At 46.1% G+C, this 14,985-nt stretch overlaps 2 protein-coding genes across 8 annotated transcripts in view; one reads left to right on the top strand and one right to left on the bottom strand.

The window, feature by feature from the left end:
- The window catches only part of CTNNA2 (catenin alpha 2), a 1,141,838-nt gene that overhangs the window by 378,126 nt on the left and 748,727 nt on the right, over positions 1-14,985 (bottom strand). The gene's annotated exons all lie outside the window — the stretch shown is intronic.
- On the top strand, positions 4,170-7,056 carry LRRTM1 (leucine rich repeat transmembrane neuronal 1). Of its 3 annotated transcripts, none has more exons than XM_032352611.1 (2): positions 4,170-4,844; positions 5,117-7,056. In XM_032352611.1, exon 2 carries the CDS (start codon positions 5,176-5,178, stop codon positions 6,739-6,741), a length of 1,566 nt encoding a protein of 521 aa, XP_032208502.1. In that variant the 5' UTR covers positions 4,170-4,844; positions 5,117-5,175; the 3' UTR covers positions 6,742-7,056. The 3 variants fall into 3 exon arrangements, with proteins under 3 accessions (XP_032208502.1, XP_032208504.1, XP_032208503.1); XM_032352613.1 differs by having other exon boundaries at positions 4,170-4,848; XM_032352612.1 differs by having other exon boundaries at positions 4,170-5,000.

The following is a 14,985-nucleotide window of genomic DNA, read 5'->3' as shown; positions in this document are numbered from 1 at the left end:
TGAAAACTTTAAACATGTTCCCATTGGATCTCTCAGTTATTCTCATTTGTATGTTTTTGAGACATATACTCTCAGGCAGTGGGCAATATATAAATATTATTGGCAAAGTCCCTCAGTGTCTGCTTCTCTTTCCTACCTAAAGTTCCTGGAAGAAAGCACTGAGTCACTGCATTTCTTGGGTTCACCTCCATTATTCCCATCATGCACTGAACATGGCAGGTACTTCCCCACTGCTATCTGTACTACTACCTAGTTTTAAGAGGAGGACAAAGTTTGGTAAGAAAAAAAAAATTGGCCTCCCCTCTTTAATTTGTTTCTCCTAAGTAGAACTCCTGAGAGAAGACTTAGGGCCCTCACCTTTGGCCTCATGTGCATCTTCAGAGGCATTCAGTAAAATGCCAGCTGTATGCTGTGTGCCCACAGAAACAACAGAGTTAATTCTCTCCTTTTGAAATTGTGACTCCCACCCTCCTCCCCTTCCTCTAAATGTTTCCTTTTAAAGAAAGCCATGGTTCACTGCTACTGAAAATTAAAGACAACAGCATAAAGATCAAGGTCCAAGCTGGTGCCGGCAATGACAGAACATTAAAATCACCACTCAAATTTCTCTTTCCTTGAACACTGCCAAAGACTGCTAATGGAAAGCCAATCCCCAGAACACCTGTTCATTTCAGATGTTCTTCACTTGCACCTCTTGGTTCACGCACTATTTTGACTACAAGAAACAAATTGGAGGTGATCTCCAGTTGAGATAAAATGGGAAAGATATATCCCTTAAAAATTGTATGTGATTACCCCCCACCCTGCTCCTCACCACCCCCCATCACAGCATGAAGTATCAAGAAAAAGCGGAGGGCTTATTATGCAAAGGTTCATTTTTAAGACTTAGAAGAGGAGAAATTAATCACCTTTTCCTCCTCCAAGCTATACTCTGCCCTTTCCAGCTGTCTCAAGCTTGTTCTTCTACCTTCTCTTAATTCCAGATTGCATTTTGGCAGTCAGAGTGGACCCCAGAGTTCCTTCCATTTTCTGAAACGATATTTTCAAGATTTTCTTCCTTTCTGACTTCAGTTCCCAATCACACGTTGGCGTGATGGCTTGGGGGTGGTTTTCTGGATGTCTGACTACTGTACTCTGGTGGCTCAGCAAGACAGGGATAAGCTCATTCCCCATATGAAAGTGGAAAATGTTAAGGGTGTTTTTGGAGCATGTAAAGTACCTCTGATCTGCAATCAACACTGAAGGAGTCAACATTTTGTCAGCAGAAACCTGTGGTTCGCCCAGAAGAAGAGACTGACCAAGTACATGCAACAGCCACATTATACCCTGAATGAGATGTTCTCACAAGACAGGTAAGGAGAGAGAAAAGATCAAACACGAGGAAAGAGAGAACTTCAGGGGATTTCTTTTCATTTTTACTTGTTAGTGTGTTGGACCCTGAGAAGCATGAAATTAAAACTCGCAAAAAACAGCCTATATCAACTTGCTGTGGTGACTCAAAAGTTGTCGTTTCTCAACTCAACTTTGCTGAAACACTTGATTCATGTTGTTCTTATTTAACCTAATTTGCATTGATTTAATCAGTGCTGGTATGCTTTAAATACATAATAAATTGGGATTCTGCAACTTAGATGACTTAGAATAGCTAAATTTCAATAAAGCTCATTTCAATCTGTTAATGTATACAGTTCTGCCAAAGGGTTTAAAAGCGTAGAAAAGATGCAAACTTGCCACATTAGAGGTGGGAAAGGTTTAAAGATACCATCCAGATGAAATGATTTGCAGGATAATAATGTGAAAAGCATATATATATATATATACACACACACACACACACACACACACACACACACATATATCTTAATTACAACCTAGACACATCTTCTACATTTTGAATAGCATACTTAGAAGAAAACTCACATATAAATGCAGTGAATTTAATTTTATTCTTTTTCTTCCTTGCCAACACTCAACTCTCTTCTGCCTCTCTGTACCAGCTCTACAAATCAAGTGACATCCAAAGTGGGACCTCTTCTTGCCCATTTGGCAGGCTCCATCATCACTTTGCCAAGCTGTCTGCATTAGGAGGATTTTCTTCCTAGCAGCCCTGGGGATTGGGTGGTTTAGACTCACAGTGCTTGCTGAATGGTTGGCCAATGTTTACTCCTGCCTGCCCCCGCCTCCCCCACCACCCTTTAGAGTTTATGGCTCAATCAGCCAGCCTGCTGTCAAGAATAATTGTGTTGGCAAAAGGTGAAAACACTTGATGGTGAAATTGTTTGTCTGCTCAAGTGTTCCGCAGCACCTTGCAGGTGCCAGGATGAAAACTGCAGGTGCCCAGTCCAGAGTCAGGTAGGTGGCTAGAGTGACAGAGAGGCACCCATCAAGAATGGCAAGGGAAGAACACCACTTAGGTGTGGGACAGCAAAAAATCCATCTGTGGGGTAGCGAGCTGTAAGACCTTGAGTAACAGCCTGATATCTCTGTGTCTCAGTTTCATCATGTGCAAAATTAAGGGACTTGATTTTCTTTTCTTTTCTTTTTGTTCAAAGATTTTATTTATTTGACAGAGATCACAAGTAGGCAGAGAGAGAGTGGGGAAGCAGGCTCCCCACTGAGCAGAAAGCCCAATATGGGGCTCGATCCCAGGACCCTGAGATCATGACCTGAGCCAAAGGCAGAGGCTTAACCCACTGAGCCACCCAGGAACCCCAAGGGGCCTGATTTTCTAACATCTCTTCTAAGTCCCAAGATGACATGTGATGTCCAGGACATCTTGGATTTGTTTTCCTTCCAATTAAATAACACATCTTGGAGATAAATAACCAGGGCAGAGCTCAGATGAATAAAAAATGTAATGATTCATGCCCCTGTTCATAGGACTTTTCCTGAAAAGTACCACCAGTCTTTGATTACTTTGACTCGACTGGCTGGTGCCTTCAGCTTGGATGCTAAGTAAGAACCAACGCAGTTACTTCTCCAAAGTCAATCCAGCCTGGGAGCTTTGGTAACCTACCACCTTCTTATCAAAGTCAGTACCACTATAGATACCCACTGACTTTCAATCCCTGAGAAGCAGAGATGATGGGAATTCAAAGAGAGGAGCTGGAGATTCACATTTGATTCCCCCATCATATCCTTGATTATCTCTGTCAAGACGCTAGGCTTACCCACACTCACTTCCAGAAGGGTTTCCTTTCCCTCTGCCATCTCTGAGGATTTTTTTTTTTTTAAACAAATGATCAACAGGTTCCTGACAATAGCCATACAGATCCTCTCCAAGCCTTTTGGTTGGAACAAGAGAGAGAGCGAGCTCATTATAAGAACCCCATCTACAGATGATTCTGAATGGAAATAATCAAAGAATTCTCTTCACACTTAGAAGGCACAATTTAGCAACAGTCTCTACGTTTAATTAGGATTATGTGTATGGGGGGGTAGGTTTCATTATGGTTTAAACTACTCTTTCTCTACTTATTCTCTAGCATTTTCTCCTAGAGGGTACCCCAGGGTGCTGTAATCACCATGTGCAGCATGTTGGGGTCAGCCCTCCTGGGTGTCATACAGCAGAATCTTTCTTTAATCCACCTGGGACCTTACAGACATCTAAGGGGAATGATTAAGTCCCCGAAGGCTCTCAGGCAGGACTCCCTGTACACAGACATACGGTTCTGCCACACTGGGTCTCATACCACCAAACCGGGATGCTTTCCAAACCCACTGGATTTAGAAACCATTTCCCCATCTACCACTAAAAAGGGCTGGCTGACTGCAGAACTCCAGTGCCTGTAAGGAAAGGGGAAAAGAAAAAAAAAAAAAAAATCTTAGCCAAGCCCCCACAATCACTGCTTTACTCTATCTTCTCTCAAGTTGCTTTTCTAAAGCAAAGGACCAAATGTTGATTTCTCTACAGATTCCTACGTGTCTCTTATACGTAGACAGCTTTAAAGGGGGGGAAGGGGGAAACATCCCCAAAAGGAAAGGGGGAGAGAACAGAATCTTTCAGTTTCCTGCTTGGAAATATCATGTCGTTGATGATGCTACCCCACATCTACATCCCCTCTCCCCCACCCTTTTTTTTGATATATGGACAAAAAAGCTGAAAGTGTTTTCCGTTTCATCAAAGAACATGTATTACTTTAGTGGCTCGGTAAAATGTTGGTTTTATGCCCACCCCTTTTCAATCTGCCCATGTCTGAGGTGCTCCGGGAAGACGCACAATCGTGAGCAGCTTACGACACTCAGTGAGCAGTAGGTGCCTGTGCAAGCTCGCGCCGCACACAGCCAGGCGGAGGGAAGGAGCCCGGGCGCCGCTCCCCGCTCCCCGCGCCGCCGCCCGCGCCGCCCGCCGCCCGCACCTCCCCGCCGCCCGAAAAGCATGAGCGAGCGGGCTCTCCGCAGCCGCCCCGGGCGCGAATGGCAGGCGGTCTCCGCGGAGTAAAAGGTGGCTCCGGTCAGTGGTCCTTTCCAATGACGGACATTAACCAGACTGCCAAATCCAGGGGAGTCGTGAGCCCCGAGTTTGGAGTTTTTTTTTTTTTTTTTTTTTCCCCACAACGTCACAGTCCGAACTGCAGAGGGAAAGGACAGCGGCAGGAAGGCGAAGCCCAGCGCCGGCACGTAGTTGGGAAACTTGCGGGTCCTAGAAGTCGCCTCCCCGCCTCGCCAGCCGCCCTTGCAGCCCAGAGCCGAGCAGCAAAGTGAGACATTGTGCGCCTGCCAGATCCGCCGGCCGCGGACCGGGGCTGCCTCGGAAACACAGAGGGGTCTTCTCTCGCCCTGCATATAATTAGCCTGCACACAAAGGGAGCAGCTGAATGGAGGTTGTCACTCTCTGGAAAAGGGTGGGTAAGACACTTTTTAATTAAATTCTTTCCCGAAGATTTTTTTTTTCCTCCCTTTTCTTTGCTGCAGCATCTAACATGGACCAAATCACCATCTCTTTGATCTTTCCGTGGCTGTGAACTTTCTATGCTGCCCAGCTTTCTGCATGCTTAGAGGTGAACGTGTGGCTTTGGGGAGGGGGGGGTCCTTCTTTATTTCAATATATTTATTTGATTTTGCCCTTTTCTCCCCCTCCCCCGCTCCCCCTCCCTTGGAATAAAATATGATGTAGATTTCTGACCGAGCGCTTCCAATGGACATTCTCCAGCCTCTCTGGAAAGATTCTCGCTAATGGATTTCCTGCTGCTCGGTCTCTGTCTATACTGGCTGCTGAGGAGGCCCTCGGGGGTGGTCTTGTGTCTGCTGGGGGCCTGCTTTCAGATGCTGCCCGCCGCCCCCAGCGGGTGCCCGCAGCTGTGCCGGTGCGAGGGGCGGCTGCTGTACTGCGAGGCGCTCAACCTCACCGAGGCGCCCCACAACCTGTCCGGCCTGCTGGGCTTGTCCCTGCGCTACAACAGCCTCTCGGAGCTGCGCGCCGGCCAGTTCACGGGGTTAATGCAGCTCACGTGGCTCTATCTGGATCACAATCACATCTGCTCGGTGCAGGGGGACGCCTTTCAGAAACTGCGCCGAGTTAAGGAACTCACACTGAGTTCCAACCAGATCACCCAACTGGCCAACACCACCTTCCGGCCCATGCCCAACCTGCGCAGCGTGGACCTCTCGTACAACAAGCTGCAGGCGCTGGCGCCCGACCTCTTCCACGGGCTGCGGAAGCTCACCACGCTGCACATGCGGTCCAACGCTATCCAGTTCGTGCCGGTACGCATCTTCCAGGACTGCCGCAGCCTCAAGTTTCTTGACATCGGATACAATCAGCTCAAGAGTCTGGCGCGCAACTCTTTCGCCGGCTTGTTCAAGCTTACCGAGCTGCACCTGGAGCACAACGACTTGGTCAAGGTGAACTTCGCCCACTTCCCACGCCTCATCTCCCTGCACTCCCTCTGCCTGAAGAGGAACAAGGTGGCCATTGTGGTTAGCTCGCTGGACTGGGTTTGGAACCTGGAGAAAATGGACCTGTCTGGCAACGAGATCGAGTACATGGAGCCCCATGTGTTCGAGACCGTGCCGCACCTGCAGTCTCTGCAGCTGGACTCCAACCGCCTCACCTACATCGAGCCCCGGATCCTCAACTCCTGGAAATCGCTGACAAGCATCACTTTGGCCGGGAACCTATGGGACTGTGGGCGCAACGTGTGCGCCCTGGCCTCATGGCTCAGCAGCTTCCAGGGGCGCTACGATGGCAACTTACAGTGCGCCAGCCCGGAGTACGCGCAGGGCGAGGACGTCCTAGACGCCGTGTACGCCTTCCACCTGTGCGAGGATGCCGAGCCCACCAGCGGCCACCTGCTCTCAGCCGTCACCAACCACAGTGACCTGGGGCTCCTGGCCAGCCCGGCCACCACACTCGCTGACGGAAGGGAGGGGCAGCTCGACGGCACGGACGAGCCGGCTACGGTGGGTCTCCCCGGCGGCGAGCATGCCGAGAACGCTGTGCAGATCCACAAGGTGGTCACAGGCACCATGGCCCTCATCTTCTCCTTCCTCATCGTGGTCCTGGTGCTCTATGTCTCCTGGAAGTGTTTCCCAGCCAGCCTCAGGCAGCTCAGACAGTGCTTTGTCACGCAGCGCAGGAAGCAAAAGCAGAAACAGACCATGCATCAGATGGCTGCCATGTCTGCCCAGGAATACTACGTTGATTACAAACCGAACCACATTGAGGGAGCCCTGGTGATCATCAACGAGTACGGATCCTGTACCTGCCACCAGCAGCCCGCAAGGGAATGCGAGGTGTGATTGTCCCAGTGGCTCTCAACCCGTGCGCTACCAAATACGCCTGGGCAGCTGGGGCGGCCGGCCAGCGCCAGGCTGGGGTCTCCTTGTCTGTGCTCTGATATGCTCCTTGACTGAAACTGTAAGGGGATATCTCCCAGAGACTTGACATTTTAGCTTTATTGTGTCTTAAAAACAAAAAAACGAAATAAAACACAACAAAAACCCCACCCCACAACCTTCAGGACAGTCTATCTTAAATTTCATATGAGAACTCCTTCCTTCCTTTGAAGATCTGTCCATATTCAGGAATCTGAGAGTGTAAAAAGGTACCAATCATTGATTTTTTTTTTTGTAAACTAAAATGTTTAAAATAAAATAGCATTTACAGTTTTTACAGACTGGTGTAACCTAAATGAATTGTTACCTGTGCTAAAAGAGAAGCAACAGTTAAAACGTCCTTCCCTGTGTGTGTGTGTATGGGGGGGGGGCGGTGGAGGGTGCATTGGCTAGAGGGAAAATCCAGAAATTCAGGAGCCTAGTAGACTCAATTTGAAATATTAAGAAGGACAAATACAGCTCATGAGGTTGATTTATCCCCACATGACTAAAGACTGGAGGGGGAAAAAGCAAGACCTTTCATATTATTTTTAGGGGAGTGCGGTGCAGTCACGGTAACGCAAGTGAAAGTGGAACTGAGGACTGAACATCACTGCCTAGCCTTGAAGGCAGGGATCATTACAAATAGCTTTTAAAAGGGAGTGTCAGATTGTTTGTCCTATGAACAAGAAACATTTTTGCACTTAATATAACAACCATCTTTCAAATCAATTCAAAGTCTCACCCCCAAATGTCACTGGTTCATAATTCTCTTATGCCTCTGATTCACCAGAGTGGTAGCATTTGTGCCCTTTTCTATACTCTCCCAAGTGAAAGACAGACCCTCAGCTCCTGTTCAGCAAGATCTGACTGAGGGGAGGAAGAGGAATAAGACAGAATCCAAATGCTGGCAGATGAAAGCTGTGCTTTCTGGAGCACACTGCTAAGACTGCAGCAAACTTAGGCTCTCAGTAGTGACAGCACACTCCTAGTTACTTTGGGGAACAGTGAGAAAAATCCTCTGGCTGAATGCCTACTGGGTAACTAGCAGGAGACTTTAGGGGCAGACTTGGTAGAGAAGCAATGGGGGTCAGGTGAGATAGGGGTAAGATCACCATTGACCCTGTGTTCAAATATTACGGAGACGGGAGTAATTTGTTAGCCTGGAACAGAAAAGCTGCCTCTTTTCAGATTGCCCTTTGGTGTAATGCCTGCTTTCCCTGAGCTCTTTTACTTTTCTCTGTGTTGGGATCAATGACTGCTTCTTCCCCACCCCTTCACAGGTTTCCAGGTCCATCATTGAGATTTAGGTTGTTGACTGAACTAAATTAAAGAGTAGTAGCAGTTGGTGGGTGAAGGGAAGGAAGAGGGAGGAGTACAGTGTGTTGGATGGGAGGGGTCTTTCACTCGCTAACACTTTAAGCAAATGTATGGTGGAAATAAATGGAGATGGAGAGCAGATGGTGAAAACCGAACCAATACCCATGCCCAGAAGTCTTTTTCAAACTCAGGTGCTCACCTTTCTTTCTGAAAGAGCCTATAACCTGGCATCTATCTATCTACTCCTCACTCCTTTCCTCCTTCCCTCCCTACCTCTCTTTCTTTCTTTCTTTTTCTTGAGAGTCATTCAAATAGTAGGGAGAGGGAAGGGGAAAACACACACACATACCACCATCTCTCGAATGCAAATGCCTCTAGCCACCTACCTAAAGAGGAAAAATCAGCTGTCTGAAATGCAGAATCTCATCACCAGGAGGTTTACTTAGGCTGAGGACTGGTAGTAGGTTTCTCTTCTACCTAGGGAGAAATCCATTTGCCTAATAATACTGCACATAAGGGGCCCTTTCGAGAGAAATACTTTGCAAATGTCTCTAAGATGCTAAACCTTGAGAGTGGAGTTTAACACCTCCCTCCCTCTCTCTCTAGCTCACTCGCGCGCTCTCTCTCTCTCTCTCTCTCCCTCTCTCTCTCACACACAGGCATGCACATGCACCCCAGCTCATTTTTCCTGACCAGAAAACTTCATCGTCTTTGTTTCTAATTAAAACGTGACATTATGACAGACACCATGCTCTTATCATGTATTTAGGCGAGAAGAGAGGTGCTTTATTTGATCATTTTGAGGAGAAGGTTTTGGATTCAGCCTATGCATGACCATCCAGGGCTGCTGTTTTAAATAGCATACCACTCAGGGGGCAGGAGCAGTAGGAACAAGGTCTGCTTAGGGGTGTGCCATCTGTAATTAAACTCGAGTAAGGGTCTCTAGAAGAAAACATGCCCTTTTTGGAAAGGAAAAAAAAAATTCCCAAACTGTGGCAATTGAAAGAAAGTTCCTTGGACACCACTGATTTAATCTCATAGGAAGGTTACTGGAATAAAGTGCCAAAGGCTACTTCTACCCTGGTGCATTAAGGACTGTGTGCTGGTGTGCTTATAGGGAAGGCTTCCAGAAGCAAATCCTTTCTGGCAAACATCAGAACCACAGGTCCCCCTACCCTCAGAAATACAGATAGTTGAGACTGTAGAGTTTATCTCCTATACCCAAGACCTTTTTTTCCTTTCATTCTTCTTTTTTCAATGTGGTCCTGAGAAAAAGCCAGAGAATAATTGTGCTTTGTTTCATGATGCTGGCCACCCCCACCCCAAACCAAATGACTAAGTATCACATATGTAGAAATTAAGTCCACGTACATCTAATGAAAGATCATTGTAAAGAGGAATCTGCAATCTGGTAACTGGAGAGTAAATGCCAGCCATAGAAAATTGTGTTCTTACTTTTTGTGTCTGTGTAACTTTGCATCATGTATCTTTATAGCAAATATGTTTTCTACACAAACAGGAATGTAGCTCACATCATTTTATGCTCCTGCATCTCTTGCTTTGGAGAAAGACGGGGTGAGGAAAGAGAAGGTATAATGGAAATCAGTAGTTTTTAACTAAGGTTTTGTGGCACTTGAAATCTTTTCTTTCACAAATTAATTAATCTTTAAGCTTCAAGAAACTTGTTCTGACCCCTCTAAGCCACGTACTGAACATTTAAAAGAGAATCTAATTTTTAAAGGCATAGTATCCTTTTTATGTGTTCTTCCCACAGAGGGTGCTAATATCGTTATCCTGTGCTATCTGAAAAGAATTTAAGGCCACAATTCACGTCTCTTCCTGGGCACTGTGATGGATTAACCCCCCATTTGCAGTACCTTCCCAGATGATTAAAGTTCAGCCATGGCATAGAGGTTTTTCGAATATTTATGTAGGGAAAAAAAGTCCTTTCTGATGACAAATGACTCTCACACCAGTCTTAGGCCCAGTCGTGTCTTTCAGGTTGTGCCAGAAGGAGCAGGTTAAAGAATGCTTTGGCCTTCCTTTAGAGAAAAGGCAACCCCTGATACTCAGACTTCGGCCATGATGGTTAAGAAGTCCAGTCCCAAGCCCAGTCCCAAGCACAACCCACGCTCCCAAGACTGCAAGTTGCCATCACAAAAAAAGATTATTCCAGCAAAAGGAAACATTCTTTAAAATCCATTTTTTTTAATATTCTCCCAAGCTCCTCAAAGTATCAGTGGGCCTTACCTTTCCTCCCTGCCTGCAGGAAGGCAGACATTTGGTATGACTTAGCATCCACAACACATTTCTGAGTATGTGTAAGTAATTAGAGGGGCAAACGCCGCATGATGCTCCTCTCCAGTTTCATAAGCAACTATATATACCCAGATCACAGGAGGGCTCAGGGGCCACCTGTGTTTTGGGGTTACGTTAATCGACTCGTCATCAGGTTTGGTGCCTACTCTATCTGGCATCGCCACAGAGAAGGGGACACTGGTGGGTCACATATTCTGGTAAAATAAAAGGTACTGGATACCTCTCTCATACAGAACATTATCAAAAGGCCAGAATGTGTATCTTTTTTGGAGAATGGGTATTATAATGTTGCAGGGTAGTCAAAAGAAGCATCAATGATCTCCTCTAGATAAATAGTTATGTTGGTTGGTTTGGGTTTTGTCCCTGATGGAATAACAAGTAATGAGGAATTAGCAGGAATACGACTGTTAAACAGTCATGTTTTAGGAGAAGTTTAGGGACATGCACACACATTTTACATACACAACACAGATATAACCATACACGTATGCGCATATTGCTATATTCCTGTAACCACATATATAGCCACACACACAATTACATTACACAGATACTTTCCAGCATTAATTACCCTCCTACTTTCTTCCTCCATGATCAAACTGTTAGTCAGGAAAAGACCTGATAAAATCAATCACAATTAAAATGTAAAGGTGGATGATGGTATTGTCAGGGATCAGGCAGTGAGTTGGTAGATGCTTTGCAGGCTGGGGGATCTTTTGAGCTCCTCATGCTATAGGAGAGTATAAGCCTGCTACCTACTGGTAAGTGCCAGCAAATGTCAATGCATTCTTTCGAGAGTACCTTCCTAACTAATAAGTTCCATCTCAAGGTTAAGAAACCTATTTCTCCATTAAAAATATTCTACTCTTATTTTTCCCCCAGGGATCCAAGTGGCAAAATTCTTTTTTTTTTTTTTTTTTTTTTAAGATTCTATTTTTTTATTTGACACGGAGAAAGATCACAAGTAGGCAGAGAGGCAGGCAGAGAGAGAGGGGGAAGCAGGCTCCCTGCTCAGCAGAGAGCCCAATGTGGGGCTCAATTCCAGAACCCTGTGACCATGACCTGAGCTGAAGGCAGAGGCTTAACCCTCTGAGCCACCCAGGGACCCCCAAGTGGCAAAATTCTTAACTTGTGACTGGGTACCATCTTCTGGCCTTCCTCAGTAGACCCAGTTTCTGAAGGTCTCTGGTTTTTTGCTCACAAGCCTAGGACCTGGCCACTACATCCTTAAGGTTTAGTCGGAGATGCAAACAAGATGGAGGGAATAAAATTTATGGGGCATGGGAGCCTTTGTCTAGGTCTTGATATGTGAGAGATACACAAGGAAACCGAGGCATGGAGATGTTCAGTGCTTTGTGTGAAGTCACCCAGCTCATAACAGGGAGTGCTAGTATTCAGGTCCAGTGGCCTTTTTCTATACCCTATATCTTGTTTCCTTGAACAGTTGCTTCCTCCACCCCTCCATCCAGCGGAGCCTAGCACTAGCTGGGGCACAGGGCACATGGTCACATGTTCTTGTTGGATGTAGGTACAAGTGTCTGAGTCTAGGAATTTTCATGGTGACTTTGCTTGCTCTAGCCTCTGTTAACTGGTTAATGCAGGGCTCTGTCAACAGAGGATACCTCTAGCAGGCTTCCAGAAACAGAACTGTCCAGTTAATCACCCAGTCAACCTCTATCTAGAAGATTTTAGACCCAAAGAGAATAAGGTATAGGCATCCATCCACATATTTTTGTTGAGGATTGGTTCACATTTCTTTCTTGGTCATTAAAAGGACTATGTCTCTACGGGCAGACCTACCACCCACTCAACAACTGGTAATGTCTGGAAACATTTTTCTTTTTTTCCATGCATGGTGGTGGGGCCTACTGGTATCTAGTGGGTAGAGGTCATGGGTCCTGCTAAACTTCCTACAATGCACAAAGAAGCACCTCACAAATAATGCTTTGTTCCAAACTGTCAAGAGTGCTGAGGTTAAGAATCTCTGCTCCATGGTTCAAAGTAATGAGGTTGTCTAAACCAACATATTATGCTCAAGCTTTGCATCAAATAGCCTTTCTGATGAGTTAAGTTTTGGTTCGCCCAGATCTATTCTCTTTTAATCTTCCTCTCTCTTGGCCAGAAAACTGAAAGTCTAAATTAAAAACCCTCAGGTTGGTTGCTAATCAGCGAGAAGACCTGTAGTTAGCACATGGTTCTCAGAGAACATATGGCAAAACTTAAATTAACTGGGATGAAACTTGTCAGAACCCTCAATTGACCCACTTTTTCTTAGCAATACCTCATTTAGGAAACAGGAAAAAAAAATCAAGTTAACAGTGGATATTTACTTAACAAGAAGGAAAATGAGAAACATGATATTCCTCCCAGAACTAATTCAGCCGACCTGCTTGTGCTTTCTCTTTCTCCGACCAAGCCTGGAATGTCTCTGAGGTGGGAATGGGTTTCCCTGTAAAAAAGTCAAATGTGCTTTGTCTAGTGAGTAGGGTGCATATATTCTGAATCAGGGAAATGATCACAGCCCTTAGAAACAGAATGTTCTGAGACGCAGGCATCGCAAATGGAAATGCATTGGGGGACAGAACAACGCAGGTAAATGAAGTTATAGGCATAGGACATTATGAGGGAATTGGAGAGTTCATTTAAAAACAAGGCAATTCACATTTGACTGGCCGAGGTGAATCACAGCACTTCTGCAGCCCAGGGCAAGCGACTGTTCTGGAAGGTCATGGTCCAGAACTCAGGAGCTGGGCCCTTTAAATCTGGTGCTGTTACTCACAGGCCTTGGGTTCATCTGGTGATCAGCTTTCTGTGCTAAGTCTCTGTCTCTTTGCCTTGAGGTAGATTCATCCCGGTGTTCACTAAGAACCCTTCCAGTTCTGGGGCCCTATGCTACCGCAAAATGCAAATTCCACCGCCCCACCCCAACTCCCATTCCCCAGATATTCTGATTCAGCAGCTTGCCTACATATGAATGAGAAAAGGTAGATAAAAAACCACCGAGACCAGGGCTTCAGAGAGGAGGTGGGGATGCTGGAAAACAGATGAGAAAGCACAAGCATGTGTGGGTGGGAAAATAGGGTTTCAGAATGTGCAGGAAGAAATAAAAGGAAATCCTAGCAAGGACTCACTCACACTCACCCACACGTGAGACCAGAGGCATAGGAATGCGCTCTGAAGCAGGCCCAGTAACAACAACAACAAAAAACCCCAAAAAACAAAAAAACCCAAAACAAACAACAACAACAACAAACAAGGTTGATGAATGCCCCTGGGCAGGGGTGGGTTAGGGTGGGGTGCGGTGGGGTAGGAATGGGTAGGGACGAAGTACAGAAAAATATCCGTACAGGACTCCTAAAATAACTTACTATATTTTATGCAGTTACAATGAATATTGGAATTGAGAGCCCTTTTGTAACATGAGAAGAGGTGGGAGGGAAAGAAAGAGGGAGATGGGAGAAGAGTAAAAGGCCAGGTGAGCAGAGGTGGGGGAGGGGCATGAGGGGGGAAAAAAGAGCAAGAGGAAATTATTTTGCTCAAATATCTTAAGTAGCGCTGATATACCAACTCGACTCCTTAGTCATTTTTAGTCATTTCTTTCTCTATGCTCATCTACCACGTTGGCTATTCTCTTCTTCCTAATGTGATGCTGGGAATCCATGTCTACCCTACTTGATGAGAAAAAATAAGTCATCGTCTAGCTGCATCCTCCTTTCTCTCACTCAGCCAGGAGAAATCTGTACAGCAGAACCACCGGGGAGCTTGAATGGACAATGCCATGGGTCCCTCCCCGAGAGATTCTGGTTTAATTGATCTGGAGTGTGGCTTTGGTGAGGAGATTTTTTAAAGCTTCCAGGTGATTGCAAAGGTCAGCCAAAGTTAACAGGCACCAAGCTAGAGGGTCAAAAGAATCAAAACAGGTGCAGCTCAGTGACTGACTGCACCCACAGGTCTGACTGCAGCTCTTTATACATGGTGGCTGGTGGCCAGGCTGGACAGGGTCACTGCCAAGTGAGGAGTCCCCACCTGACTGCACCTGGTGGGGCTGATATTCTGAAATAGATGTGTAAGCATTGATGGGCTTGCAATTTGTCCTGGAGCACTCCATAATTTACAAAGTGCTATTTACAATTAATTATTTTATTTGCTTTAATTCACCCAACCATCTCACAAGGCAGACACAAACTAGTCCCATTTTAAGACAAGAAGACTCGAAGGGCAAGAGGTTAAATAGCCTGTTCAAGGTCAAGGTTACTGCCAGGCCTGACACCCAGAATTGCCTCTTCTGAATTCTGTGCCCTTCCTCTTCCGACAGTTCCCTTTCCTTCCCTGCTTGACGTATCAATCAGTAAGTCTTCCAGGAAGAGTCCTGGAGAACACACTACACACATGCTTCTGCACCCTCTCCTTCCCCTACTGGAGCCCCGCAATGACAAGGAATGGTATCGTAGTCGCCCCACTGCCCCTTTCGTGCCCCCACCCCTGCCCATGCCTGACATTCTTTTCTTTGTCTCGGGAGTTTCTATGATG

The sequence above is a fragment of the Mustela erminea genome, chromosome 7, assembly GCF_009829155.1.
Source record: "Mustela erminea isolate mMusErm1 chromosome 7, mMusErm1.Pri, whole genome shotgun sequence".
In the NCBI taxonomy this organism is placed as follows: domain Eukaryota; kingdom Metazoa; phylum Chordata; class Mammalia; order Carnivora; family Mustelidae; genus Mustela; species Mustela erminea.
This window is presented reverse-complemented; position numbering and strand designations above follow the sequence as displayed.

What these genes read in the sequence shown, in the direction of transcription:
- LRRTM1 (XM_032352611.1), top strand. Translation starts at nt 5,176, where the DNA reads ATGGATTTCCTGCTGCTCGGTCTCTGTCTATACTGGCTGCTGAGGAGG.